Source organism: Polypterus senegalus, chromosome 4 (assembly GCF_016835505.1).
Source record: "Polypterus senegalus isolate Bchr_013 chromosome 4, ASM1683550v1, whole genome shotgun sequence".
Classification (NCBI taxonomy): domain Eukaryota; kingdom Metazoa; phylum Chordata; class Cladistia; order Polypteriformes; family Polypteridae; genus Polypterus; species Polypterus senegalus.
In genome coordinates, this window is record NC_053157.1 from 149,216,829 (window position 1) to 149,241,974 (window position 25,146).

General features: G+C 36.1%; 2 protein-coding genes across 4 annotated transcripts in view; one reads left to right on the forward strand and one right to left on the reverse strand.

The window, feature by feature from the left end:
• Nucleotides 1–19,645, reverse strand: part of LOC120527720 (ellis-van Creveld syndrome protein-like) — a 69,272-nt gene extending 49,627 nt beyond the window's left edge. For all 3 annotated transcript variants that reach the window (XM_039751468.1, XM_039751469.1, XM_039751467.1), the window contains exons 1-6: nucleotides 19,268–19,645; nucleotides 12,007–12,120; nucleotides 9,856–9,939; nucleotides 6,613–6,836; nucleotides 4,485–4,569; nucleotides 4,234–4,332 (exon numbers count right to left, since the gene is read on the reverse strand). In XM_039751468.1, coding sequence (XP_039607402.1) covers nucleotides 4,234–4,332; nucleotides 4,485–4,569; nucleotides 6,613–6,836; nucleotides 9,856–9,939; nucleotides 12,007–12,120; nucleotides 19,268–19,432 — 771 coding nt within the window. In that variant the 5' untranslated portion in view covers nucleotides 19,433–19,645. The remainder of the gene's footprint in view (nucleotides 1–4,233; nucleotides 4,333–4,484; nucleotides 4,570–6,612; nucleotides 6,837–9,855; nucleotides 9,940–12,006; nucleotides 12,121–19,267) is intronic.
• A 260-nt stretch (nucleotides 19,646–19,905) lies between these two features.
• LOC120527721 (limbin-like) overlaps nucleotides 19,906–25,146 on the forward strand; it is a 220,501-nt gene continuing 215,260 nt past the window's right edge. Inside the window, exons 1-2 of the mRNA XM_039751471.1 lie at nucleotides 19,906–20,605; nucleotides 22,395–22,482. Of these exons, the coding sequence (XP_039607405.1) occupies nucleotides 20,336–20,605; nucleotides 22,395–22,482 (358 nt within the window). The 5' untranslated portion in view covers nucleotides 19,906–20,335. The remainder of the gene's footprint in view (nucleotides 20,606–22,394; nucleotides 22,483–25,146) is intronic.

Below are 25,146 nucleotides of genomic sequence, written 5' to 3' on the forward strand. Positions count from 1 at the left end.
CATGATTGTCAATGTAATTGTTTTGTCACTGTTATGAGTGTCGCTGTGATATATATATATATATATAGCAAAATACCAGCTTTAGCGATGTCATGTGTTAAAGAAGTTATGAAAAGAAAAGGAAACATTTTAAAAATAATGTAACATGATTGTCAAAGTAATTGTTTTGTGTATTTGGTGGCAGCGTCACAAAGTTGTTTTCGGTAGCTGCATCAGAAAATGTACCACGACGTCTGACACGCCTCCTTTTTACTGTTTTCTCACAGCTTGGATTGCTGCTGTCATATATATATACACACACACACACACATACATACATATATATATAATATACATATATATATATACACATACATATCTTCATATCTACATATCTATATACATATCTACACACACAAATTATATATATGTGTGTATGTATGTATGTATGTATGTGTGTGTGTGTGTGTGTGTGTGTGTGTATATATATAATCTAGATAGGGGTGTGTGTGTGTATATATATATATATACATATACTTGTGTGTATGTTTGTATGTGTCTATATGTGTGTGTATAGCTTTGGTCACTGAGTGCAAGGGAAAAATAATGAAATATAGTCTATAAGTTATTAAACAGTAAAACATTAACGTTTTAAGAAGTACAGGTACATTGAGCACTACTGGAGTGGTTGGGTAAACTACATTTTAAAGACTGTGTAACAAAACAGGTAAGTAACTAACAGCAGCTAAAATGTATATGGATCATCTCTCGGTAGTAGATCCCTTTTGAAAGGCGCTACACGACGGCTGTGGTATAGAAATTACATTTTCTATGTGAGCGTTCAAATTTGTGCCTCTGGTAATGTGCCTTACCGGCAATTAAAGAAAATTATTTTTGTGTCCTCTGCCGTGTTAAGAGAGAAAGGCTTTGGTTTGGGATAAAAGGAAAAAAGGTGTAAAGAAAGGAAAGTTGCCTTTTTCTTTTATATAGTATAGAGATGTGTTCGCTGGCGTTATGATCGCCTTTTGGCGACAGTCGTGGGTCTTGTGTAGACTGGTGAGACGTCCCGCCATTAATCGGCTGTGATGGCACTGTGAGTCCTCCACTCGTATGCGTGTGTTCATAATCCGAGCTGAGGACCTGATAATCGTATACGTGCAAAAGAAAGTGTGAATCGCCTTAATATTATTTTGCCGTGGTGTAGAAAAGGGGTCCCGTGTTTGCACTTGTCTGGGCTATAGCTCAGGGGAGGATGAAAAAAATTAAAAGTGCTCACTTTGACTTAAGGCAGAAGCGCAGTCAGCGTCTCAAAGGCCGGCACAGCTATGCACAGCGCTGGCTGCTCGACTTTTGCTGGGCAGGAGACCACAGTTTTTGCAGACACGTTCATGATATCAAAAGTCTCAGCGCTCTTTGGAGGTCATTCATATATTATATATATAGCAAAATACCCGCCTACGGAGGAGAAGTAGTGTGTTAAAGAAGTAATGAAAAAGAAAAGGAAACATTTTAATAATAACGTAACATGATTGACATTGTCATGAGTGTTGCTATCATATATATTCCTGCCTAAATAAGTCACCCTCGCTTAGCTCTTACTTTTTTACCGTTCATTTAATCATGGCTAGTGGCGGAAAAATTATAAAATGGAAGGAGGATGGCTTTACCAAAACAATTATTGATGGGGAATCGATTATTCATAAAGCTTGAATTGGTGATCTGTTTTTCTGTGTTAACCTCATATTTTTTCATACTTCTTCTGAAACTAAGGTGGTGCGAGGGTAAAATGAATCGGGATCGCTGATCAATGTAATCGGTGTACCAGGAAATCATGCATTGACAAAAGCTCCCTTTGCTTGTAATGCAAAGTGTGATTAAATGCATTATTTTTCAACGCGTTATGGAGCACATGCATCGAAGCTTCTCAGCTGTGCTTGTGCTAAGAAAAGGAAAGATTTTAAAAATAGCGTAACACGCTTGTCAATGTGACCTTTTGTAAGTAGTGCCTGGAGGATTCAGTGTGTTGAAACTCTAGAGACAGCGTGTGTATTAACTTGAGGTAAATGGGAGGGAGATGATGACGTGACTCCCCACCCGCTTAACTGTCAATCCCCACAAACACAGTCTCTGAATTTGCATAAGCACACCCCTTCACCTACAATTTTAACTTAGTTACAAAGTGATCAAAACTCTCGTTTATATCCTGCGTCCTCTCATTAAACTTGTATCCCGCATTACCTGTGGGCATGTGAAACGCCAGCGGTAGCCTGTCTATGAACTTAATTTAAAGTTTAGGTTTACACCTTGCTTTCTTTCCGAGGTAGCAGCACTCATGAATATGGTAGTATATGCCACTCGCTCGCTTCTTATTGTTTCGCTGCCTTCTCAATTATATAATGCATGTTTTCTTAAGCGCTTTTTGTAGGTCTTCCTGGTTTTCTACGTACTGCGTTGACAGTCAGTTCACGTGATTACGTGGGCGTGATGATGTCACACGAAACTCCGCCCCCTACGTCTTTGCAGCTCTACTCCATTACAGTTAATGGAGAAAAATACCTTCCAGTTATGACCATTAGGCGTAGAATTTCGAAATGAAACCTGTCCAACTTTTGTAAGTAAGCTGTAAGGAATGAGCCTGCCAAATTTCAGCCTTCTACCTACACGGGAAGTTGGAGAATTAGTGATGAGTGAGTGAGTGAGTGAGTGAGTGAATGAGTGAGTGAGTGAGTGAGTGAGGGCTTTGCCTTTTATTAGTATAGATGGCATCATCCTTCTATCACATGCTATGACATATCAGTCAGGCGTCAAGAGTAAAGATTACACCCACTATATCAATTGTTTGAATGACTGACTATCATATTGGTTGGGTACATGTGACATGCTGTGACTACACTACAAGTGCCTGACATTGTTATGATATGGTATGGCCTTGTCTGGTTATCACTCCACCAGACAAGCTTAAAGCAAGGTTATGAGGGTAATAAGACGTACAGAGTGAATTGTGTATTTGTCTTTGTAGACATACTATTTTTATTCTTATGGACAGAATCATTCCCTATACTGTGAGATATTTTCATGTGTGAGCACTTAATGTTTGAATCTCACTTTTACAGATCTGTCAGATGGTATTCTGTAGTCCTTAGTACATTACATTTACGTGTATAATACAATTACATTATTACTTGGAATCCTTAACCATTAGAATTCCAATTATAGAATTTTGAAAAATTACTGCTTACAAAATCATAGCGGAAGATAATCTACTAAGTCAATTCCTTTTTAAGAACTGTGTACAAGTAAGGAGGAAAATCTTGACAAGTAGAATGATCATGACAAATGTTTGTTTCTATGGAAAAGTCCCATTTTAAGTGTTATATTGTTCCAGCATTTCATTTTCAAAGTAGAAACAAATCTAATATTTGAAAACTTAAAACATATTATGCTACTGAATAATACCAACATTTAATAATTAATTTTTTTATAGCTTTGACAGAATGATTTTGGGTAATTTGAATATTCAAATAAACAAAGAATTAAAACTTTAAAACTTTCAGCAAAATTTAGAAAATGTGTCTAACAGTAGAGGCTTATTAAAAATAAATAAAACAGGTTGATGTACCCAGTGGTGTTCTAATATTTGGCAGTACTCCAAATTGACAGGACTGCCATCAAGGATTGGATATATAGAAATTCAGAGGTCCTAGGTTCAATTTGCACCTTGGTCACAGTTTATTTTAACTTTACACATCCTCCTTGAGTTTGCATTGGTTTTGTTTGGTACTCTAAATTATGAGTGTGTGTAGAAATAAGTGTGCCCTGCAATGGACTTGCATCTTGGGTTTCGCCTTCGCCTAGAATGGTAAAAGTAGGTCCAGAAAAGAGTAAATCGATATGGGTTTTATTCTCTTATCACACTGCATTTGTACAAAACGTTGTTATTATTATTGCTTACTTATTTTCAGTTTAGTGATTAAATGCAAGCAACAACTATGTACATTTAAAAATTTGTTAAAAAATTCTTCACTTTAGAATGCAATTTCATGTAGCAACATAGTATATCGTTATTATGAAGAAATAATCTTAATTGTGTAAAATGCTGAACTTATCCTTTTTTAAAAACAAGTCTGAAATGCTTCAAACATCTGATCACTTGCACATACATTCACTAGAAAGCATGGGTTTCATTAAAAATGCTGTTCAATAAAAGCTTATGTACTGAGGAGCACTCAAAAAGTGTTGAAAAAGTGCACTTACTTTTTCCTGCTTTAAAATATTACTGGTGTAAAACGTTTCATCAATCATGCCCTTCTGCAGGAAATCCTTCAGGAGAATTCTAAGCACTTGAAGAAAAAGCTACAAGTAAGTAAAAAATAAACTTTTAAGCTCTTCTTTTGAAAGAAATACACGCAGTCAGATTAGTATATTACATTCTTTACAATCATTTAGTACATTATTATTTGATATTAGGAATGTTTATTAAATAAGGGATAGCACACGATACATACCCCTTGTTTTTCATCATCAAGTTCGCTGTCCAAGTGCTCTAGCCTTAGCATGCCAACACTGTAAAGGCTTATCCTGGAGTCAAACCTGCAGCACCCAAAATTTTACTCAGTCAAATCATTGTACTGTAGTAATGGACCATTCATCTTATTCATTATGTATTTTATTAAAATGCCCATTTAAAAAAAATACTGTTTGATGTAATGTAAATGTTAGAATGGTAAGATTATATTTCCCCTCTTTGAGTTTATGTGATGATATGGACCTTCAGATGTGCTGGTGTGCAGTTCAGAGCTGATTCCTTTTTATTGGTGCCAAGATAGATTCAGGCTTCTAGGATCTCCCACACTTTTCAAAATGGCATGGACAGGTAAGTTATAGATTAAAATACAAATATTTGCATTAAAAAATACACAATTTATTGTACAGGTAATTATAATGTCAAAATGAACATAATGAGGAGGGAAATTTGCAAGCAAAAAATTTATATAAAAGAGTTTGTTGTACTTAGATGTACAGTATGTTGTTTTTAACTTTTGTGTACATATGTTTTTTGTAGGTATATTTTTTTAATAGCTAACTTCAATGAGCTCTAATTGAGTTTATATCTTTGATTCTCTTAGTATTTTTGCAGATAGAGCCTGTAATGGAACATCTAACCAAAATGGCTATATTCAAGTATTACTATTTTCAAACAAGTAGTCTCCTAAATTATTCTTAACTTTTGTTTCTGTTATGTAAGACACAGTTGCCTAAATTTACTGGATTACATTTTGTTTTCTATCCATTTTTATCCTGAACAGGGTCGCTTCTTTGGTAAAATGTGTGAAGCTTGGGAGAGTATTGTTAAGATTCTAATTAGGAATACCCAGCATCTGCAAAGTGTGTTGAAACACGCGGGTTTTTTTTTTTGTTCTTGCATTGTTTTGTAACTTTCTAAATTGTCACTTGCATGGTTATATTCATATACTGTACATACATTTGAAGAAAACTAAGGTCACCAATGTTTTAGTGTCTGTATTAGAATAACAAAAAGATCGGATGAACTATTTCAGTATATAAAAGCTTTTAAAACAAACAAGAGTATTCCATAAACCTTAATTTTACTAACTGTATAGTGTGTGTCATACTATTCTTGTCATAGCAGCAACTGCTTTAGGTCAACTGGGCGTGGCTTCCCTATGGAAACAAGCCATACATTAGAAAAAGGAAATAACATTTAATAGATCTACTGCACACTTCTACACCATCTAATGGCATGTGTACCACAAAATAAGCACCTGTAACCATTTATTACTGTACATTGCGTAATACCATAACTGATGAATACATAATATACTCTTCAAATGGTATAATGGTTACTGCATGTCAGAAACAAATCTACTTTTAAAGTTTTTTTTTTTAAGTATGATTTTTCTCTATAAATAGAAATATTACAGAAATGAATATAAATATTACATTGATAAAAGAAAATATCATATACAACTCTGCTTTATTAGATAAGTAAATTAACTTGTTCATTCATTCATACGTCATGAAGTACCAGGTAAATTCACAAACTAATTGCTGCTAATCATGACATTCAAAAGCTGACTTTAACTGTTACCAACTAACGTTTCTTATTAATACCTTAAATCCAACTATTTTTTTTGCCACACAAAATTAAATTCTGATTAAATATTTTTATAGGATTTATTATATTCTTAAACAAACAATATAATTAAGAATTCTAATATTTATAGATTATTACCAATTGCTATTTGCAGAAAGATTTCTTTTGGCTAAAAAAATGATAACATATGAATATCTGATGAAATACACATTGTATTACACACCATCAACATAAAACTGAAGACTACTTTGGGCCCCTTTCACTGACAATTCCATTATAAACATTTAAGAAACTGTTTTAAGAAATGTGTGGTTTAAGCACTTACAAGACTAATTAAAGCACAATATACTATTAAACAGTTTCAACAACAGGGGCATTTTAAAAAAATATATAATATACTGTCTATTCCACATTGAAAAATAAATCAAGATATCAAATACACAGCATTTTGACTATTGTGTCTTTATCAGGTAGGTGTAAGAAATAAAAAAGTTGCACTGCACATTCACAATACATACTTGGCACAGCTGAGTGTTTCTGAAAATCTGAAAATTTTTGGAAACATCTCATTCTGGGGGATCGGTGAAGAACAAATGAAATGGCTACTCTCATCGTCATCATCAGCTGCCTGGCTTACAGAATCATTGCTGGATGAACTAGTACCATCTTGTGCCTGATTGGGCAGAATTCCAAGTGTTGTGTTCTCATGAAGGGATGGATTTGAAGCACCATCTGCCAAAGGCTGAATATTCAGACATTTAATTAGTGAAGTCATTCTTCTGCATTCTTATGTATTATTATAAAAACCTTATTATAGTTCTACTAATTGCTATAAACAATACTTTTTAAAATGATGATTTCAAGATCACATAAAATGAAAATCTCAAACCAGCAAAATTACACTAACAAGTTACTTAAAAATATGTCATTTCAAACACCTGTCACAGAATTCTTCTTTTAACAGATATTCTTTGTTACTTCTAAAAAATACCACATCTTGTGAGGGATTCTTCTTTCAAGCTAACAATGGTGCCAAAATGCAAAAAATACATAACATTACAAACCCATATATATGCATAATTGTGTATACTCCATAAATACAACCATGAAATAAAATATATATATGTATATCAGAACATTGCTGATCTAGATATGCATATTTGTGTGTGGTAGTTCATATTGCCAGTATGATATAGTAATTAATCATCAAGTGACTTTTCATAACTCTGGGATGTAAAGTATTTCTGGGGTTTAGCTTTAACATAACTTGGTCACTGTGAAGGAAATTATTTTTTATGTTTTTTTCTATATGTTATGTATCTTTATAAATATATATTGTGGAAGATGCACGGAAAACAGAAAAACACAGACTCACAAGTCCCAAATACACACACATTTAATTTGCTTTTTCCTTATACAGCCCCTGACACCAACAGCCAACAGCCGCAATACAACTCAGTGCTTTTCTTTTCCTTTATTTCTTCTTCTTCTCTATTTTTTCACCACCTCCACTCCTCTCCCGCAAACGCTGTCCTCTGCCTCCCGACTCCAGCTCTCCGAATGGAGTGACACAGCCCTTTTTATATTGCCACCGGAAGTGCTCCAGGTGCACTGTAATGATTTTCCTGTAGCACTTCCTGGTGTGGGAGAAGTGCCGCATTGGCACCCGGAAGCACTCCAAGGGCGCCCGGATTCTCTTCCGGCAGCACTGCCTGGTGTGGCGGAAGTGCTGCAGTCCATAGCTCTGGAACTGTCCAGGTGCCCCCTGGTGGTGGCCACGGTCCCCCACATGGTTGAACTTCCAATCTCCAAGCCCGTGACCTGTAACCGTGAATGTAATCCAGGTGGGAATGTCCTCTTGCCTCCCGGGGTAGATATTGCCTCTCTCCCAGTCCTTCCGTTCCCCAGGGATCCCGGCCGGACATGGGACCCAGCCATTCCCCACTTTATATATATATATATATATAAATGTCACAGATGTACGGGGACACTGCCCGGCCGGGACGCCTGGACAGTCCACAACTAGGACAATACTTCTCCTCGGCCACGAGAGGGCAGCCGCCCGGGTCTATTTGGGTTCCACAAAGACGGAGCTGGGATGCCCGTGAGAGGACGTGGCCACCGCCAGGGGGCACCCGGACAGTTGGAGAATCCTGGATGGCAGCAATTCCACCACACCAGGAAGTGCTGCGGGAAATAATTCCAAGAAGACCCGGAGTGCTACCAGGTGCTTTCCTGACACTTCCGCCACACCAGGAAGTGACGTCAAGGAGAGCACCTGGGGCTCATCCGGGTCAGGATAAAAGGGGCCGCCTCCTTCCCGACAATGAGCCAGAGTTGGGAGGAAGGAGACGAAGCTTGTGAGGAGGAGGAAGAAGGTCGAGAGAGAGAGAGAAAAAGAAAGGAAGAAGAAGAAGAAAAAAGGTAAGAGAGTTGCTGAGAGAAGGCATTGTGGTTGCAGTGGAAAAAATAAATAAACAAGAGTGTTTTGGACATCCTGGTCTCGGTCTGCCTGTGTCTGGGGGTACGGTTCCCACAATATATATATATATATATATATATATATATATATATATATATATATATATATATATATATATATATATATATATATATATATAAACAAACACACCCCAAACCCTTTTGAGAGTGACTTTGGAACATTTACCATTCCACTACAGGATCCACACAAACATACGCACCCACATGAGGCCAATTTAGAACCTAACATGCTTGTCTCTGTGCGTAATAGGAAAATCAAAGTATCAGAGACATTAGAAAAATGTGCAAACTCCACACAGACAACAGCTGTTCATTGGAATCAAACCCTAGGCTTTGGATCCATGAGGCAGCAGGGATAACCACAAAATACTTATTTAAATAAAGTTATATGAAATATTACTATTTAAAGTTGAAAGAAACCAAAAAACTACAAATGAGTGAGTGTGTATGTTTTTTGTAAGAACTTTCCTTATATTAGGGTAAATGTCCATCCACCAATTGAACCCAGCTAAATCCAAATCTGGGTAGCAGGGGGATAAGATCACAGTGTACGAACCATCACTGGTTGTACTATTCTTCACATACTATATTTAAACATATTATATTTTTAATAACAAAATAATTTCAATAATAAAGTTATTAACATTAAATTACTATATTAATGTGAAATCTTAAGTAAAATAGAAATAAAGAAAAACAATTCTAAATTTCATTTCAAAGTTTATGTAAACCAGCACATCCAAAGTTTCAAATAATAAACTGTGGCATGACAAGAAGTTGGTCATTACCTGTTCAACAACCTAAAAAGAAAACAACTATTAAAACATCCTGTTGCACAATTTCAGAGTGGCATTTTAAATGTGAAAAGCTACTTGGCTGCAATGCTTGAGTAACATACACCTTGCCTTTGTCTCATTACAAAAGTCATTAAAGGTCTAGAGGGACAAATGCCGGAAGTTTTTAAAAAACAACTTAAGCTGTCATTCTTATCTTTGTTTTACAGTGGAGAAAGCTCAGAGTATTGTATTTAATTTATGTTTTTCTAGCAGTTATTACTCATCACCTAACTACAAACATACAAATGGACAAACCTGCCTCCTAGATACCACATATCTTTTTCATTCTGTAGTGGGGGAATGTGTCTCCTTGACAACTTCAGACAATAACTCTGTGACATACAATTAATTGTACTTGCTTCTTCTTAGATGACAATGCTCAAGGATATGCTAGCTATTTCAAAGAAAAAAGCAAAACCGTACCCTGTATTTCTGATTCATTGGATAGATCACTTTTGCCTTTAATGCAAATGCTGCAACATCATTGTTTACAGGATTTTTTCTTTCCTAAGAAAAGAAAGGCAACCCAAAAAGAAAATAATACAGCTAGTTAGTTAAGAGTTAAAAACACATACATAATGACATTCTCAAAACTGCTTAATTCCATTCAGTGTCACAGGAAGTCACAGTCCATCCCAGCAGCATTGGGTTCAAAATAGAAACCAATTATAGACAGAGTACCAGTTCATTTTTTTAATTGAAGTATAAAATAACATTTTGCAGGAAAAAAACACACAAACCAGGCAGCAGGTTCTTTTAAAGCATTAACTTAATGTGAAAAGGTTTTTTTATCGTCTTTTACATACAAATCTGAAGAGAGTATAAACTAACATATGCAAAAAAAACAAGCAAATACCTATATTAGCTTTATGTTATTTTATTTTTTATTTTATTTACACTTTAATGTAAAGTAGTATTCTTGCTCTTAAGTGTTGTTATCTATGCAGCATAATAGACAGAATGGACTTTACAAGCTTTTTGTTTTCTCTTCACTTGAGAAAGGAAAAATGCATGGAGAAAATTTCTTGCTGTACTGGGAAAGTTTTCTGTTTCTTTCTTTAAACTGAAAGGTTTTGTGTTCACATCAGCATATTAACTATAAAATGTATATGATGCTTAAGAATACAAGGCAAAACATGCCTGGATGCACATTAAAATGTTTTTTTAAATAATACAACATCATATGCTCAAACCTAGTTGCAAGATTAAAATAGTTAAATAATTATAATCCTCTTAAGCTTTGTATCCTGAAGCAAATTAAACTGTAAAGTAATTCAGAATACTCAGAAAAAGACTATCTGCTTGCAGGTCTGTGGCAAAAAGTAATACAAATGGCACTTTGAAATTATGAGACTGTGTTCAGACAAACTGTATGCAATGCAGATCAAAGTTTGAACAAAACAGGCATATCCAAAGACAGCTGAAATCATGTGGACACCAATGATTCACCGTTAGAAATATTCTACAACTTTACGTTAGGACACCAAAACTTCAGAATTGCTATATCCTGATATAGAGATTTCCCTGTGAAGCTTAAAGTGCCAAGAAGCGACTAGACACAACTGACATTCCAGGGGAGTTCCCATGAAGCATTGAGTGCTGTGAGGAAATGTTGATGCAGGGGGATGAAAGTGATAAATGAAGGATATGGACGGCTAGGTTAGTGGTACCTTTCTCAGTCGGGTGGCCATTATGAGGGAAGGATTTGTCACTTGGCTAGCAGAAATATGAACTATTCAAGTGGACCTATGCAATGACTTATTTCTACTAGTATGGGTATACAGTATTTAATAAGTAGTAGTAATTTATCAATCAGACACACAGAATCTCCACAAATGTTTCACATAACCCTTACAAGGCTAACTAGCATTTATCATAAATTAATCTGGTGTCCCTTCCAAGGCTGATTGTTACACTGCAAAAAACACATGCAGTAACTTTCTGAAAATTACACTAGGAAAAAAGAAGATACAGAAAGTGAGCTGGTCAAAATTCCAATAATGTTCTCTTGATACCAGAAATATCATTCCTAAAAGCTTTTAAAATCTTTGAAAAAAGTGATTGTTTACTTACTAGAAAAAAATTATCACATTAACATTTTAGGAATTTATATCTAATCATGTAGCAAGTGAGAAGTTATAGTACAGGTAGCACAAATCTTGGGAAAGTATAGGCAGGATACAGTTAATACATTAATGGACATTAGAGCTTAAAAAGAATACATCTCTTCTAGTAACTGTTTATTGATCAGTCATAAACCAGAACAGTAAATATAAATGCAAAAATGTTTGCATATGGAAATTAAACATTAATGTAGTGCATTTCTGCAGTGTCCCAGAGCCTGCTCCATGTTCTCTGACACTGTTTCTACCAGCGTCAGATGGAGCTGACTATGTTTACTGGGCATGTTATCACAAAAAGGTGATTTCACATAGGACAGAGTTTCAATAGCTGTTGGAAAAACATTGATTACAAATGTGAAAGGGTGCTGAATGATTATTTATTGAACAAATTTCTTTCGTAGGTACAACATGTATTTCATGTTTGATAAAAAAAACAATTAAAATCACAAACCTTTTTTCCAACAAAATCCTTGGACTGTGTCTTTGTGGCATTCCTGTGATCATAATCTTCTTCTAAATCTGTCTCTGTGTTGACAGAAACTCTTTTTGACTCCGGATTCTGAAACTAGAAAATAATTTGTATAACATAATAAAACTTTATCAAATCTGCCTAATCTCATTTCACTTAAATAGGGAAGAATTTAGGGAAGCTAACTTGAAGAATTTAACTTAACATTAATATTTTCTTATTGATATTGCAAAATATAAATAATAACTAGGATATATAAAATCATGTAAGTCTTTAAATACTGTACTGTAAAATCTGATGCTAATTTAAGCAAATGAATCTCTGTTTCACTTCACTTTTCATAAAAATAACACAGAATCAAATAAGTAAGTTGTCTTAAATTAATCAGGCACTATTTATCCTCCCTTTTGTAGCAGGATGACATCAATTTTCTTTTATATTACAGCACTACAATTATTTTAGTTGCATTTAATCTTGAAATTATAGCTTCATGACTGTCAAATTTGCACACTTTGTCTTTGCACAACCACACTGAACTTAAAAGCTTGATTTTGAAATTTAAGTTCATTGCAGCTAAATATAGTGATGATATATTAGGTCCAGTTGAAAGCTTACTGTTGAATTACTTTGCTTATTTATGTTGCTGCTGATTTTTGAACTGGCTGGCCAGTTAATGGATATTTTACTTCATATACTCAGCTGAAAAAATTCTATACGTCATTAAGAGCCATAGTAGCCTACTTTAGAAACAATATTACTAGCTTACTGGTTGAGAAAATTAAAAGATCACTGAAATGTTTTTTTAAACAGGCTTTAAAAATATAAACAAACACAATCAGTCAGTCAATCAGTCACTCTCCAATCATAACACAGGGTCACGGGGGTCTGCTGGAGCCAATCCCAGCCAACACAGGGCGCAAGGCAGGGACAAATCCCGGGCAGGGCAACAGCCCACCGCAGAGCACACACACACACCGTGCACACACTAGGGATGATTTAGGATCGCCAATGCACCTAACCTGTATGTCTTTGGACTTTGGGATGAAACCGGAGTACCCGGAGGAAACCCACGCAGACATGACGGGGAGAACATGCAAACTCCACACAGGGAGGACCTGAGAAGCGAACCCAGGTCTCCTTACTAGGAGGCAGAAGCTACCACTGTACCACCGTGCCACCCTAAACAAACACAATGAATCTAAATATATTTTCTTATGTTTTCTCAGCACAATTTCCATTATTATGTCACAAAAGCTATACAGAATCATGATTTTAAAGTGAAAAACGTAATTTCAAGTTGCCAGCCTACATGACAAAGTGTACCAGTTTTGATCCTGCTGAAAAATGCTTTGATTTACTATCACTGAAGTTGCAGTGAAAATGCAACTCCTTCTCTCCACAGGAAATGTGCCTTTTTAAACAAATGACACTTCAATGACTATGCCAACGACTATTTTAAACCAAGCCAAGTCCAGTTGGTCACTTGGTCCTGGAGCCATTGCAACTGCTTATGTTCATTCTGACCAATGTTACAATCACTAACTCATTTTTCTCATTTCTTTATTCTTTTCATTGGCCTTTTCAGTCCTTATCCTTTAGGCAGATCAACACTGTAGTATGTTACTTTTTGTTCAAGAAGAGTTTGTATTTTAGACCATAGTACTGAATAAACAACAATCTCTTTTTAATGTTTTCTTTTAATCATCTTTTTTCTGTAAAATATACCACTGTAATTGCATATAGTTAGATAAATACTAACAAAATTCAAATTAAGTAACAATGATTGCTGAAGATGAACAGTTCTGTCAGCATAATGTTTCACGTGTATGCTTATTAAGAAGAAATTGATTAAATAAGCATTTGAAAATGAGAAAGAGTGAAAAAATGAATAAGCAAGATCAGAAAAACATACATACTGCACTTGATAAATTCCTAAAAAAACAAATAAGACAGTTGAGATTTTCTGAATTGATAATACATATAGAAGCTGAGAAAAATGCCATGTCTAATAAAGTTCAGACTACCTTTAACAACAAGTGAACAGGTTGTATCAAACAGCCCAGTCATAAATGTTCTCCTGGAACAAGAACGATTTTCAGAGTATGTATAACTCACTAATAATGGCCTCTGAACAGCCATTAGAGCCTTGCTTCTCGTACAAATCTCTAATGCAAAATAGGGGCACTGTTTGCTTTTCATCAGAACATTTAGCAATTACATTGTCTGTTGGCTTGAATTTAACCTATGTGACTGGCCACTGAGGATTGTATGTTTATGTTAACTGTCCTAGTATGACTGATTATGTGGGAGGCATGAATTATTGTAATAGGACTGGTTGCTTCCTGCCCTGAGCTTGAATTTGCAATAATAATATGTTTCTTTCCAAAACTCTGAAATGAAAAAAGTTTTTCTGAAAATAAATGGACAGAGGAAGCTATTCTGACTTACTTTAGCAATTTATCATCCAAATGTTATAGTACTTGAAAGATGCATTTTATAGATGTGGATGATCTTCTGTCCTGACTTAAGGATATGTTAGTGTTGAAAGCAAAATTAGTATATTTAAAATTACACTTCCATATGTACTGTAATAATCAGTACTTACTTTGATAAAGTGTAAAATGCTAATACGATGTACAAAGTAGTCTAAGTAACAGGGATGTTGCTCATTTTAAGTGGCTCTCAAGAGTGTATGGTTTGAAAATCAAATTAAGTATGCCCCTTTGATGACACTGGTGTATTTAATCTACAGTTTCCAAACAGAATCTCTATTTCTGTGTTGCCAGTGAAGTTTAGGAAATAGTCCTGACCTGAGGGTAAAAACTCTTCTGGGCCAACGTTTGTATATTTCATTGTGTTTTCTTTATTGCTTGTTTAAAAGGGTTGAAAAATAAAAGCTCTCTTCAACCAGCACTCAACACTGTCCTTTAGCAGGAGTATTTGAAAGTAGATTTAAAAAGGCATACATGCATACACTTACAGGCAAATTCAAACCAGCACTTCAGGTAATGAAGAAAATGGGACTTGGCATCAATATAACATAAAGTAATAGGATTGCTTGTACTAAAATATTGAGTATTAACTGGCAGGAGTCAAAGAGTACAGATAAGAGGAGAATGCCGCACATGGAGTGAGGTCATCAGTGGAGTCCCTCCATTTATATGATTTATATTGATGACATTGATTCTGGAATAGTTAGTAAACTTGACAAATTCGCTGATGACACTAAAATTGGCGGGATTACAAAAACTGAGGATGCAGCAAAAAGAATTCAAACAGACCTGGACAACCTTCAGGACTGTACAAACACCTGGAAAATTAAGTTTAATGTAGAAAAGGTGAGCAAAAGAAACATGAATTATAAATACAAGATGGAAGACACTCATATAGGAAGCAACCTCTGAAAAGTATTTAGGGGTTTATGTCAACGGAACATTTTCATCTATTAAGCATAGCACTGAAGCAATTCAAAAGGCAAATAAAATGTTAGCGTACAGTATATCATAAAAACTGCTGAATTTATGTCAAGGGACATTATGCTTAAACTATATAATGCACTAGTAAGACCACATCTGGAGTATTGTGTGCAGTTCTAATCACCATGGTACAAGAAAAAACACAGCAGCACTTAAAGCTGTATAGAGGAGAACAATCAAGTGCATCCCAGGAATTAAGGAAATATCCTACTCTGACAGACTCAGAGAATTAAACCTGTTTAATCTCAAGCAGAGGAGACTGTGTGGGGACCTAATCCATGTATTTCAAATCCGCAAAGGCATTGATAAAGTAGATCCAACAACATTCTTTTAGCTTTTGGGTGAATCACGTACTCAAGGACATCAGTGGAAATTAAGGGGAAGTGCATTTAGGACTGAAGCCACAAAGAGTTATGGGACTCAGCCACCATGTGCTGCCAGAAGAGTGTAAATCCAAGTTGGCATAAGATTCTGCAAGTCTCTTGGGCTGTAAGGAAGGATTGTGACACAAGTCTTCTTGGGAAATTTAGTCATTTAATGTTTTGATGACGGTGGTGGTAAATGCTCTAGTTGAAAATCCAAAATATTAACTGAGCTCAGGTCTGGTAGCTAGGATGACAATGACATGTTGTATATACTGTATCATTGTCATGCTTCAAAAAACATTTCATGACCACTCATGCCCCATGGATCTGGAAGAGTCCACTCCCAACAGGACACCAATGCATCACTGTAGGATTAACATGATCATTCAGAATTCTTTTCTACTTACTGCAATTTTCAATTAGGGTCCTTTCATCTACAGATACTTTCAAGTAATGACACATTTTCCCTCCAGCTTCACCTAAGGCATTGTTTCTTGTGAAATGACAATTATTGTTGTCACTGTGGCTCTTTGTAAATTTGCCCCAACTGTTCTCCTTCTGTCAAAGTCACAGATAATCCCTTTCTCACACCATGGCAACAAATATAATGAGCAACTGGGTCTCCCCAGAATGTTTATGAATAACCTCATGGAGAATAGAATAATGATTCTTCAGTTATATGAATGACTAAATGACTGTACTTTCAGGATAATCTGAGTGACTGTGCTTCAGTTATTTAAGTGGCTCTTTTTTGTATCAGTTACTCACAGTACTAGCCAGCTAACCACTTTGGGTGAGCACTTATTATAAGAAAATTAAATTGTTACAAGAAATGGGTTTCATTAAATACTATCACTTAGTGTTACTGTAGATCATATGAAATTTTATATATTGACACATAATTCTATGTTATATGTTACATTTCCCTGGTATTCAATGTGTGTATTCTTTACAGGGGCCATTTACTATTGAAATACAAGTACTGCATATATTAAAGTTAAATCTTCATCTAAAACTTTTATGTTATTATAACATTAATCACAGCCAGCAGTCAGTTTTGAAACTGAAATCCAAACAAAATGACAAACAATTTTTCTCTCCACTCCATTAAAAATTGTTGTACACACGATGTATCCGTAATCTTAATATCAAAATATTTTTAAATTCTCACCTTAACTTAATACAATTCATTTAAATGTATCTTTTACTAAGAAGTATCAAATGCTGCAAAGTTGGGTTTCAGAATGCTCCTGCTGAAGTCCTGACTTATTTAAAATGCATGCATTGTTCTACTAAATCGACTTCATGTGCGGTACTGATTAGCACTTTTTCTATCAAATATACTTAATCAAAGTATTATTAAAAAAGAAGCAAAAACTGAGTACACAAGAACAATCAATTGCACCCCTTACATGAAGGACTTATCCTTTTCTAAAAGTTGTGAAAGTTTGCAACGTGGGGACCTTACCCTGTATCAGTTCTCCAAGCCTCTGATAAAACAATATCCAGCAAAATTCTGTTAGCTAAGCAGAGTAGCTTGTAGTCAAGAACAATGGTGGAAATTAAGTGGAAATATACTGCATATGGAAACCTAGAACAATCTACTATTACAAAAAGTGACCTACTACAAGCTAACCAGTCATGCTGGTGAAGAAGATAATAAACAAAAAAATAGGTAGCACACTGAAAGATAGGCATAACTTGCAGTCTAACATCATATGGGGCAGCTCGGCCCCCATGATTACAATAAAAGGGAAGACAGTTTCCACTGCTCCATTCCACATCTAAAATGTCACTTTCTATTGCAATCTACCCAAATCATGTTCCATTATTTTTCAGTGATGTATAATTTTTATATGTCAATTCAGTCAAAATGTCATATCTACAAGATTTCATGAACTGGGAGCATATCTGAACCAGTAATACAAGGAGATGAACAAATAAAGGGGTATTTTTATTGTATTAAATATCATGGTCCTGCGGTGGGTTGGCACCCTGCCCAGGATTGGTTCCTGCCTTGTGCCCTGTGTTGGCTGGGATTGGCTCCAGCAGACCCCCGTGACCCTATTCGGATTCAGCGGGTTAGACAATGGATGGATGGATAAATATCATGGAGTTCTTTTATACATTCTTGTTTATTATGGCACTCAAGAGGGATACCTTGTCACATGCTGGTTGGACGTGCAAGCAATGAATTTCAATGAACTCTGTACACATAACAACTACTCCATTTTTTTCCAACATTATGTGTAGAAATTAGCAGACTTTCAGTACAGTTTGATCGCATCTGCAAAAATCTGTAAAATATAATGATATTCATTGAGTCCACAGATTCACTGTCCTGGATTTAAATCCTGCATCTTGTTGCTGCCTGTGTGAAATCTGCTTTTTCTCCCCATGACTGCATGGGTTTTCCTCCCACAAACCCAAAGATTTAATTGGTTATTCTAAATTTGGGATATGTGGGTGTTAGTGTGAGTGACACAGATTTCAGATTGTTATTTTTTCACCGTGCATTGTCACTTTGTTTTCAAATGTACTGTATGTGTGTATTCCGAAAGGCACTCACTGATGGCACTCTTTATAAAAACTGATATAGAAAATATTTTACACTAGCATTTTCATAACTGGTTTAATTTTTTTGCACTAACAACTTTACTTTTTTAATTTTTTGGTGAAATGGTTTGGCTATTTATGCTCTGTATTCACATTTGAATGAAAACTTACGAGAGGTTCCTACATTTACTGCCATAAAATACTTCTTGTATTGTGTTTTTAAAATTTTAAATACAAACCCTTTTGAAAATACGTGAAAGGAAAAAATGATTAAATAATTTAAAAGAGAGAGATCCACTATGTTGGGTAGGATTCTGCTGACTCAGAAATCCAGTGTCCAGGGTTAAAATTCTGTACCCAAGTGGTTGTCCCTGTGGACCCTGCCCATTCGCCCGGTGTTTGGGGTGGTTTCCTCCTACATCCCTAAACACAGTGTTGTGTAGGTGGGCTTCTTCCTCATTTGTACCCTGCCCTGCTAGGACCCACATTCGCTATTGTGGTCCTGAATTAAATTAGGAGAGTCTTAAAATATGTTATGTCTAGTAAGTCCTCTTCATTGTTTACGCTCATGCTTTTAGCGTACCTAATAATGCTCCCGTTTCCTATGTGTTCCGTTAAGTGTATACCAAATGTAGTTTAAGGTTTCCATTCGTAACTGCTTTAATAAACACTGATAGTTTAACGAACACAGAATATGGATTCAGTTGCCTAAGAATGCAACTCCAGTGGAACCATTTAGTTATATACACTCATACATATAAAATGCCTAGTATTTGCGTGTGTGATCGCGTATAATAATAAATGGATTGTATTTATATATGAATAATCACGGCGATTATTACCTACCTTGGGACGGAAACATTTTGTCTTGAGCACGCAGCAGTACAAGATTACGGCAGTTGCGATTCCACAGCACAACCCCAAAATTATAGCCAACGCCAGTAAACCTGGAACAACTTGCAAGGAATCGGTCGCCGGGATGGAAACACGGCTTGAACATCCCGATGACATAGCTGTGGCAGCTGACTCCCCAATACTGAACTCATAATTATGGCTGACAGGTCATCTTTTCTGGGGGCCGCACAACTCTCCAAAGCTCACGTTCGTGTTGTTTTAATGAAGAAAAACTGCTTACTCTGTTCAAATGAAGAATACACCAGCACCCAAGAAAAACGAACGCACTCTCCGCGAGGGACTACAAAAGTTCAAGTAAGTACGACTGCATTTGGAGGCAATGGAATGTGGGCGGAGCATAAGTCAATCATTCCTGCAGAAACCTATCATTTGTGAGAGGGGTTTTCGTTGAACTAATCAGCAGTTAGAGTAGCCCATCAATCATCTGTATAGGCGCAATCATTTTTGAGTGTCCCTTATCAATCATTTTTGTGTTACCGCCCTGCTTCTTTTGATTCACGGGATTTGTAGTTTTTAATGTTTCCATACTCTCAAGTTTTTCTTCACGCATCTCTGCTCCTGTACTGTAGTTTGCCTGAGATCAAGAACGTAAAGTGTTGAACTGCTCAGACTCCGCAGAGCCATGTTTGTAAACTGCTGAAAACAACACGCAAATACAAGTCCGACGCTTCTCAAAGCCTCTGCTTAGAATCCCAAAAACACTACTTTGTACAGCTCCAGGACCCCTCCCCCCTGGATACAAACCCAGACGAGGCGTGAGACTCACGAAACAAAGCTGACAGAAAGGAAGTGATTCTAGACTTTCGGGCGTACTAGCAGCTATGAAGGTGTATGGGCACTGGGAGGCAAATGTGTGAGAAGAGAGCGAGCTGCTATGGTTGAAAATGACGGTCGAGTGTGCTCGAACGCAAAATGATTCTTAAGGACATGTTCCCCTAGTTGTCGCTTCCTTTTTTATACACAAATCATAATCACCGTTACTAGACGCAAGCCTGCAAGATGCCCAACACCGCGTCTTCAGCGCAGAAGTTCAGTCCAGTGTATATACTGTTGTGGTCAAATTTTAGGACATGGTGGTGGGTTTGTTTACTTTATGGCTTTTATTTGCTACAATCAGGCTGCCACGCAGAAAGTTTGCGGTGGAATAGTTATTGGCCAGCCACGTCTGATTTAACATTATATCTCCACGAAAATAAACTTCAAGGAGCTCAGGGAATGAACGGGAGCTGCACCGAAGAGGTATCCAAGTGCAAGGATTTATGTAAAACGGTAAGCTTATGCGGTGGTGGTACGTCCGAACAACGTGAAATAAGCGAACGGGGCTCAGCGTTGGGATCACTAGTTATGCTAGTGAAAGATCTAGCGGCAACCTTTTTTGGGAAAATGTACCGTGGCGAACTTAAAGAGAGGCTAATAAAAATGTATTTTATTTACTCCTATCCTCATAGCACTTCAAGAGTTTTGGTTCTATTTGTTTTGTAGAATGACAATAGCCAGACTAAACTGTACATTTTAAGCTTTTACTAAGCAGAAGTTAAATTTACGTCTCGAAACCTTATTATCAGTGTTATATATGATAGGCTAATATATTATTATTTTACGAGTCTACCTAGACCAGTGGTTGCCAAGATCGATGCTGAGGCTTTTTCCTCCCGGCCAACTTTGTAATCGAACACCATTTTTTTTGTCCGTAACTGAAGCCTTGTTTGTTTAGGTGGTGATAGTTCATTGTGCAAGTTTTAGATGTTTTAGTACATCTGTAATAAATTACGTGAATATTTCCCCCTGTAAGATCTGACTTCCAAAATTGCTTGATGCCCCCGTTCGGACTTGAAAATTCTAAAATGCCAAGATTTCCCCTGTTTAATCCACAGGGTCATTTATTTACAGTTGTGTTTGGGATCATTGTTATGCTGCTGATTTTCAGACAGATTCCCAGATACTTTCCGGTGAAAATTCCTGATACAACTTCGAATTGGTTGATGATAACCACCATCCCCTATGTGTCAGCAAATAAGCTCCTTAGTATAATTCCCACTCTGTCATACATCACAGTTCGAATGAGGTTTACAAGGGTCTTTGTTGGACACCCGCTCCAATGCTGGTGAATTCATTCCTTTTGTGTATTGTGAAGAGTAGGAAACCAACTCTTGTTTTATAGGGCAGTGTACCTCAAACCCACACCTGAAGTCGTTTCATTTATTAGAACAACCTATTTCTAATAGTTTTAGAGGGCTACAAAACTGTATCTTTGTTGACCTTGAATATTTAAAATATATATTCAGTGAAACTAAGAATGTACAATTTCATTCACACTATTTGTTCAATGTACTTTTTTTGTCTATCAAAATGATTTGAGTGAAGATCAGTTGGTAGTTTTTGGAGCATTTAGAAGATAATTTCAAATAGTTCATTTTTTTTTTCTAACTTTTTTTTCTCAGTACTTTATGCATGATGACTGTAACAGGAGCATCTTGGAAAAGCATGCAGTGTACATGTTAAAGACACCATATTGAGCTTTGCAGGGTATTATATTTCTGTTTTGTTTATGTATTTCCCTTTTGTAATTTATTTTTATCACCCTTATAATCACTGTTGTTGCTGACATCTTTGATTCTGGTAAAAGGTAAGGTGTATACACTCCAAATATATATTTTGCTTATGGTTGCTTTCAAGGTTTATGTTAACGGGAATGCAAAGCTGCTACAATTCTTAAGTGTGATGATGAGGGTAAAAATGAAATCTCATATTTGAGATGAGCTGGTAAGTGTGAAGGAGATTTATGTTGAAGTATGTGCTCTGTGGACAAGTAAAAAATCATTCAATATTAACGAGACATTTTATTTTTTTGCCTGGGTAACCATAATGTCAGCAGGAGTAACTAGACTGAAGATTCTGTGGGATCCACAAAACTCTTTTGAATGCTGTTCTCCAACAGAAAATCAAAAATGCTTATTTGAAATCACATTATTTTTCTTGTTTTTAAACTAGAAGGTCAAATGTAAGCTTTGAGTTAAAACCAGGTCATTTATTTTGTTTTGTTCTTCATCCGTTTTAGGATATTATCTGCACTGAATTGTCTCACTTTTCATACATTCAGAATCCATGCCTTATTTTGCGGAACATAAGTGAAAGTCTGAGTACAGGTAAGTTTTTTTTTTTTTCATCAGAGTTAAATAGAGATAGTTAAAAAAATGTTTTGATACTGTGCTCTTGATCCTTAATGTAGGTTAAAAATTAGAAATACAACAGCAAATATTTAACCTATTTTTTAAAATCTGAACAGACACCCTGTTCTGTATAAGTTCCAGTACCCCAACATGGATTTTTTTAATCTATTTTTTTCTGCTATACAAAAAGGTCCTTTAAAAAATTACAATTGATCTGTTAGTACAGTATTTATACTACATTTTACTTGTTTTTAAGATACAGACTTCACCAGTTTTTCAAAACTAATCTGTTCCTAAAACCCCTTCACCAGAATTTTCATAACAGGTAATCTTACTGTAATTACTGTTAATTTGAATGGAAAATATTTTTTAGCATTCCTTGGCCCCAAAAATGACACCTATTTTTGTTCAAATAATAACAATGCATGAATAATGGACATAATTAGTTTAAAAAAAACATTAGATATCAAAATAAACTAGTAAGATATTGCCCTTTCATTAAATACTCTTTAATTAAGCTGCTACACTGTACCACTTCAAGTTTTGCATTCCAAGGAATGGCCTTTAGATCCTTGTTGAACTTTTACAGCTATTTCACCATCTATTTTGGGGCAATAATACAAAAAGACAAGTGACACGTTGAGTGAATGAAACCACATGAAAGAACAAGTACACACTGCTGCAGCCTGGAAAACTTTATATTTTTAAAACATGGTCTACAAAAATTTATTCATTTCAGGTGACTACCTGTTGAAGCTCATCGAGAGAGTGCCAATAGTGTGCAAAGCAGTAATCAGAGCAAAGGGTGGCTATTTTGAAGAAACTAGAATATAAAACATGTTTTCAGTTATTTCACCTTTTTTTGTTAAGTACATAACTCCACATGTGTTCATTCATAGTTTTGATGCCTTCAGTGAGAATCTACCAATGTAAATGGTCATGAAAATAAAGAAAACACATTGAATAAGGAGGTGTGTCCAAACTTTTGGCCTGTACTGTACTTCCGGGTTATAGGGCACGTAACAGTCCTTGGGCGTCCCTGCAGCGTCCTCAAGGGGCCACTGTGGTATCCAGCAGGTTTGTGGGAGAAAACTCCAATGGCCATAATTCCCTGCTGGTATTTAGGGCACCTGCATGCTGCAGGGAGGGCTCCACCTGGCGGCCTGGGGGTATTGGCCAGGATGACTGGCCGGCCATAGTCCACACAAGTCAAAGTTATTTCTCTACAATAATTGTATATATTAATTTGACTCAAAAATTGCATTCTAAAGTGAAACACTTTTTAAATATTTTAAAAGTACAGTGGAACCTTGGGTCACGACCGTAATTCGTTCCAAAACTCTGGTCGCAACCCGATTTTGTTGTGACCTGAAGTAATTTCCCCGCTAGAATTGTATGTAAATACATTTAATCCGTTCCGGACCGTATGAGCTGTATGTAAATATATATTTTTTTAAGATTTTTAAGCACAAAAATAGTTAATTATACCATAGAATGCACAGTGTAATAGTAAACTAAATGTAAAAACATTTAATAACACTGAGAAAACCTTGAACATAGAAAACTAACCTTGCAGTTTCTTTAAAAACAAGCCCAGTGCATTCTTTAACTGCCTTCTTGGCCTTACTGCCTTCCTTAACTGCCTTGTCTCGCTCGCTGCACAGGGAATGCATAGGGAGAGACTAAACACGTGTGGAAATCATCACCGTGTACGAACCGGAAGGAAAACTGGCTTGTTCATCTCCCGAGAGTGTGGTCGTGAACAGATGCAAAAGTTTTTGGTCTTAACCCGATTTGTACGTGGTCCGAGACATTCGTGACCAGAGGTTCCACTGTATAGGTTGATTCTAATGGGCAGGGCTCTGAGTTATGATGTGTTACTGTCTTAATAATGAAGCAATCCAAACTAAATAAAGATCACAGTATTCCAGGATAAATGTATGAACAAGTGAGGCATGGCATTCTTTTTGACTTATTTGTGAATGAACTGGATGATCATGAGATCAGTGAAGGTTATTTCCAAAATGATTGGGCAACCTGTCAGCTCACAGCATGGCACAAATTGAATAGTTTTTTGGCAATCGGGTCTTTTCAAAGGGACTATGTTCACCTCAGTCCCCAGACCTGGCACCTCTGGATTTCTTCCTTTGGGGAAGGCTAAAAGGAAAGGAGTACAAGAACAGTCCTCATACAGTGGAACAATTACAGCAAAGCATTGAACAGGAAATTGCTTCTATCACCCCTACAATGCTTGCGGATACCTTTGCCAATGTGGAGCGGCGTGTCAATCTGTGTTTGCAAAAAGAAGGCAACCATTTCCAACACCGAATGTGATTGGAACGTTTACACATCTATCGAGGTATGCACTGTATTTATTTTGTTTCTGTCACTTATTATTTTTATTATTATTATGTGAGTAACCCATTATAACTCAGGGCCCCGGCCATTACAATCTCCTAGTACTTTGTCTGTTTTTGCAGTTTATAATGGGGCTAAAGTGTACAAAGGTCCAAGCATGAAAAAATGGCTTAAACTTTCTAAATACATCTATTTTTTAAGGCAAGAATGGAGTATTAATTTTTATCTTGAGGTTACACAAATATTGCGAAACAGTGTATCCAACTCGTTTTAGAAAATGCA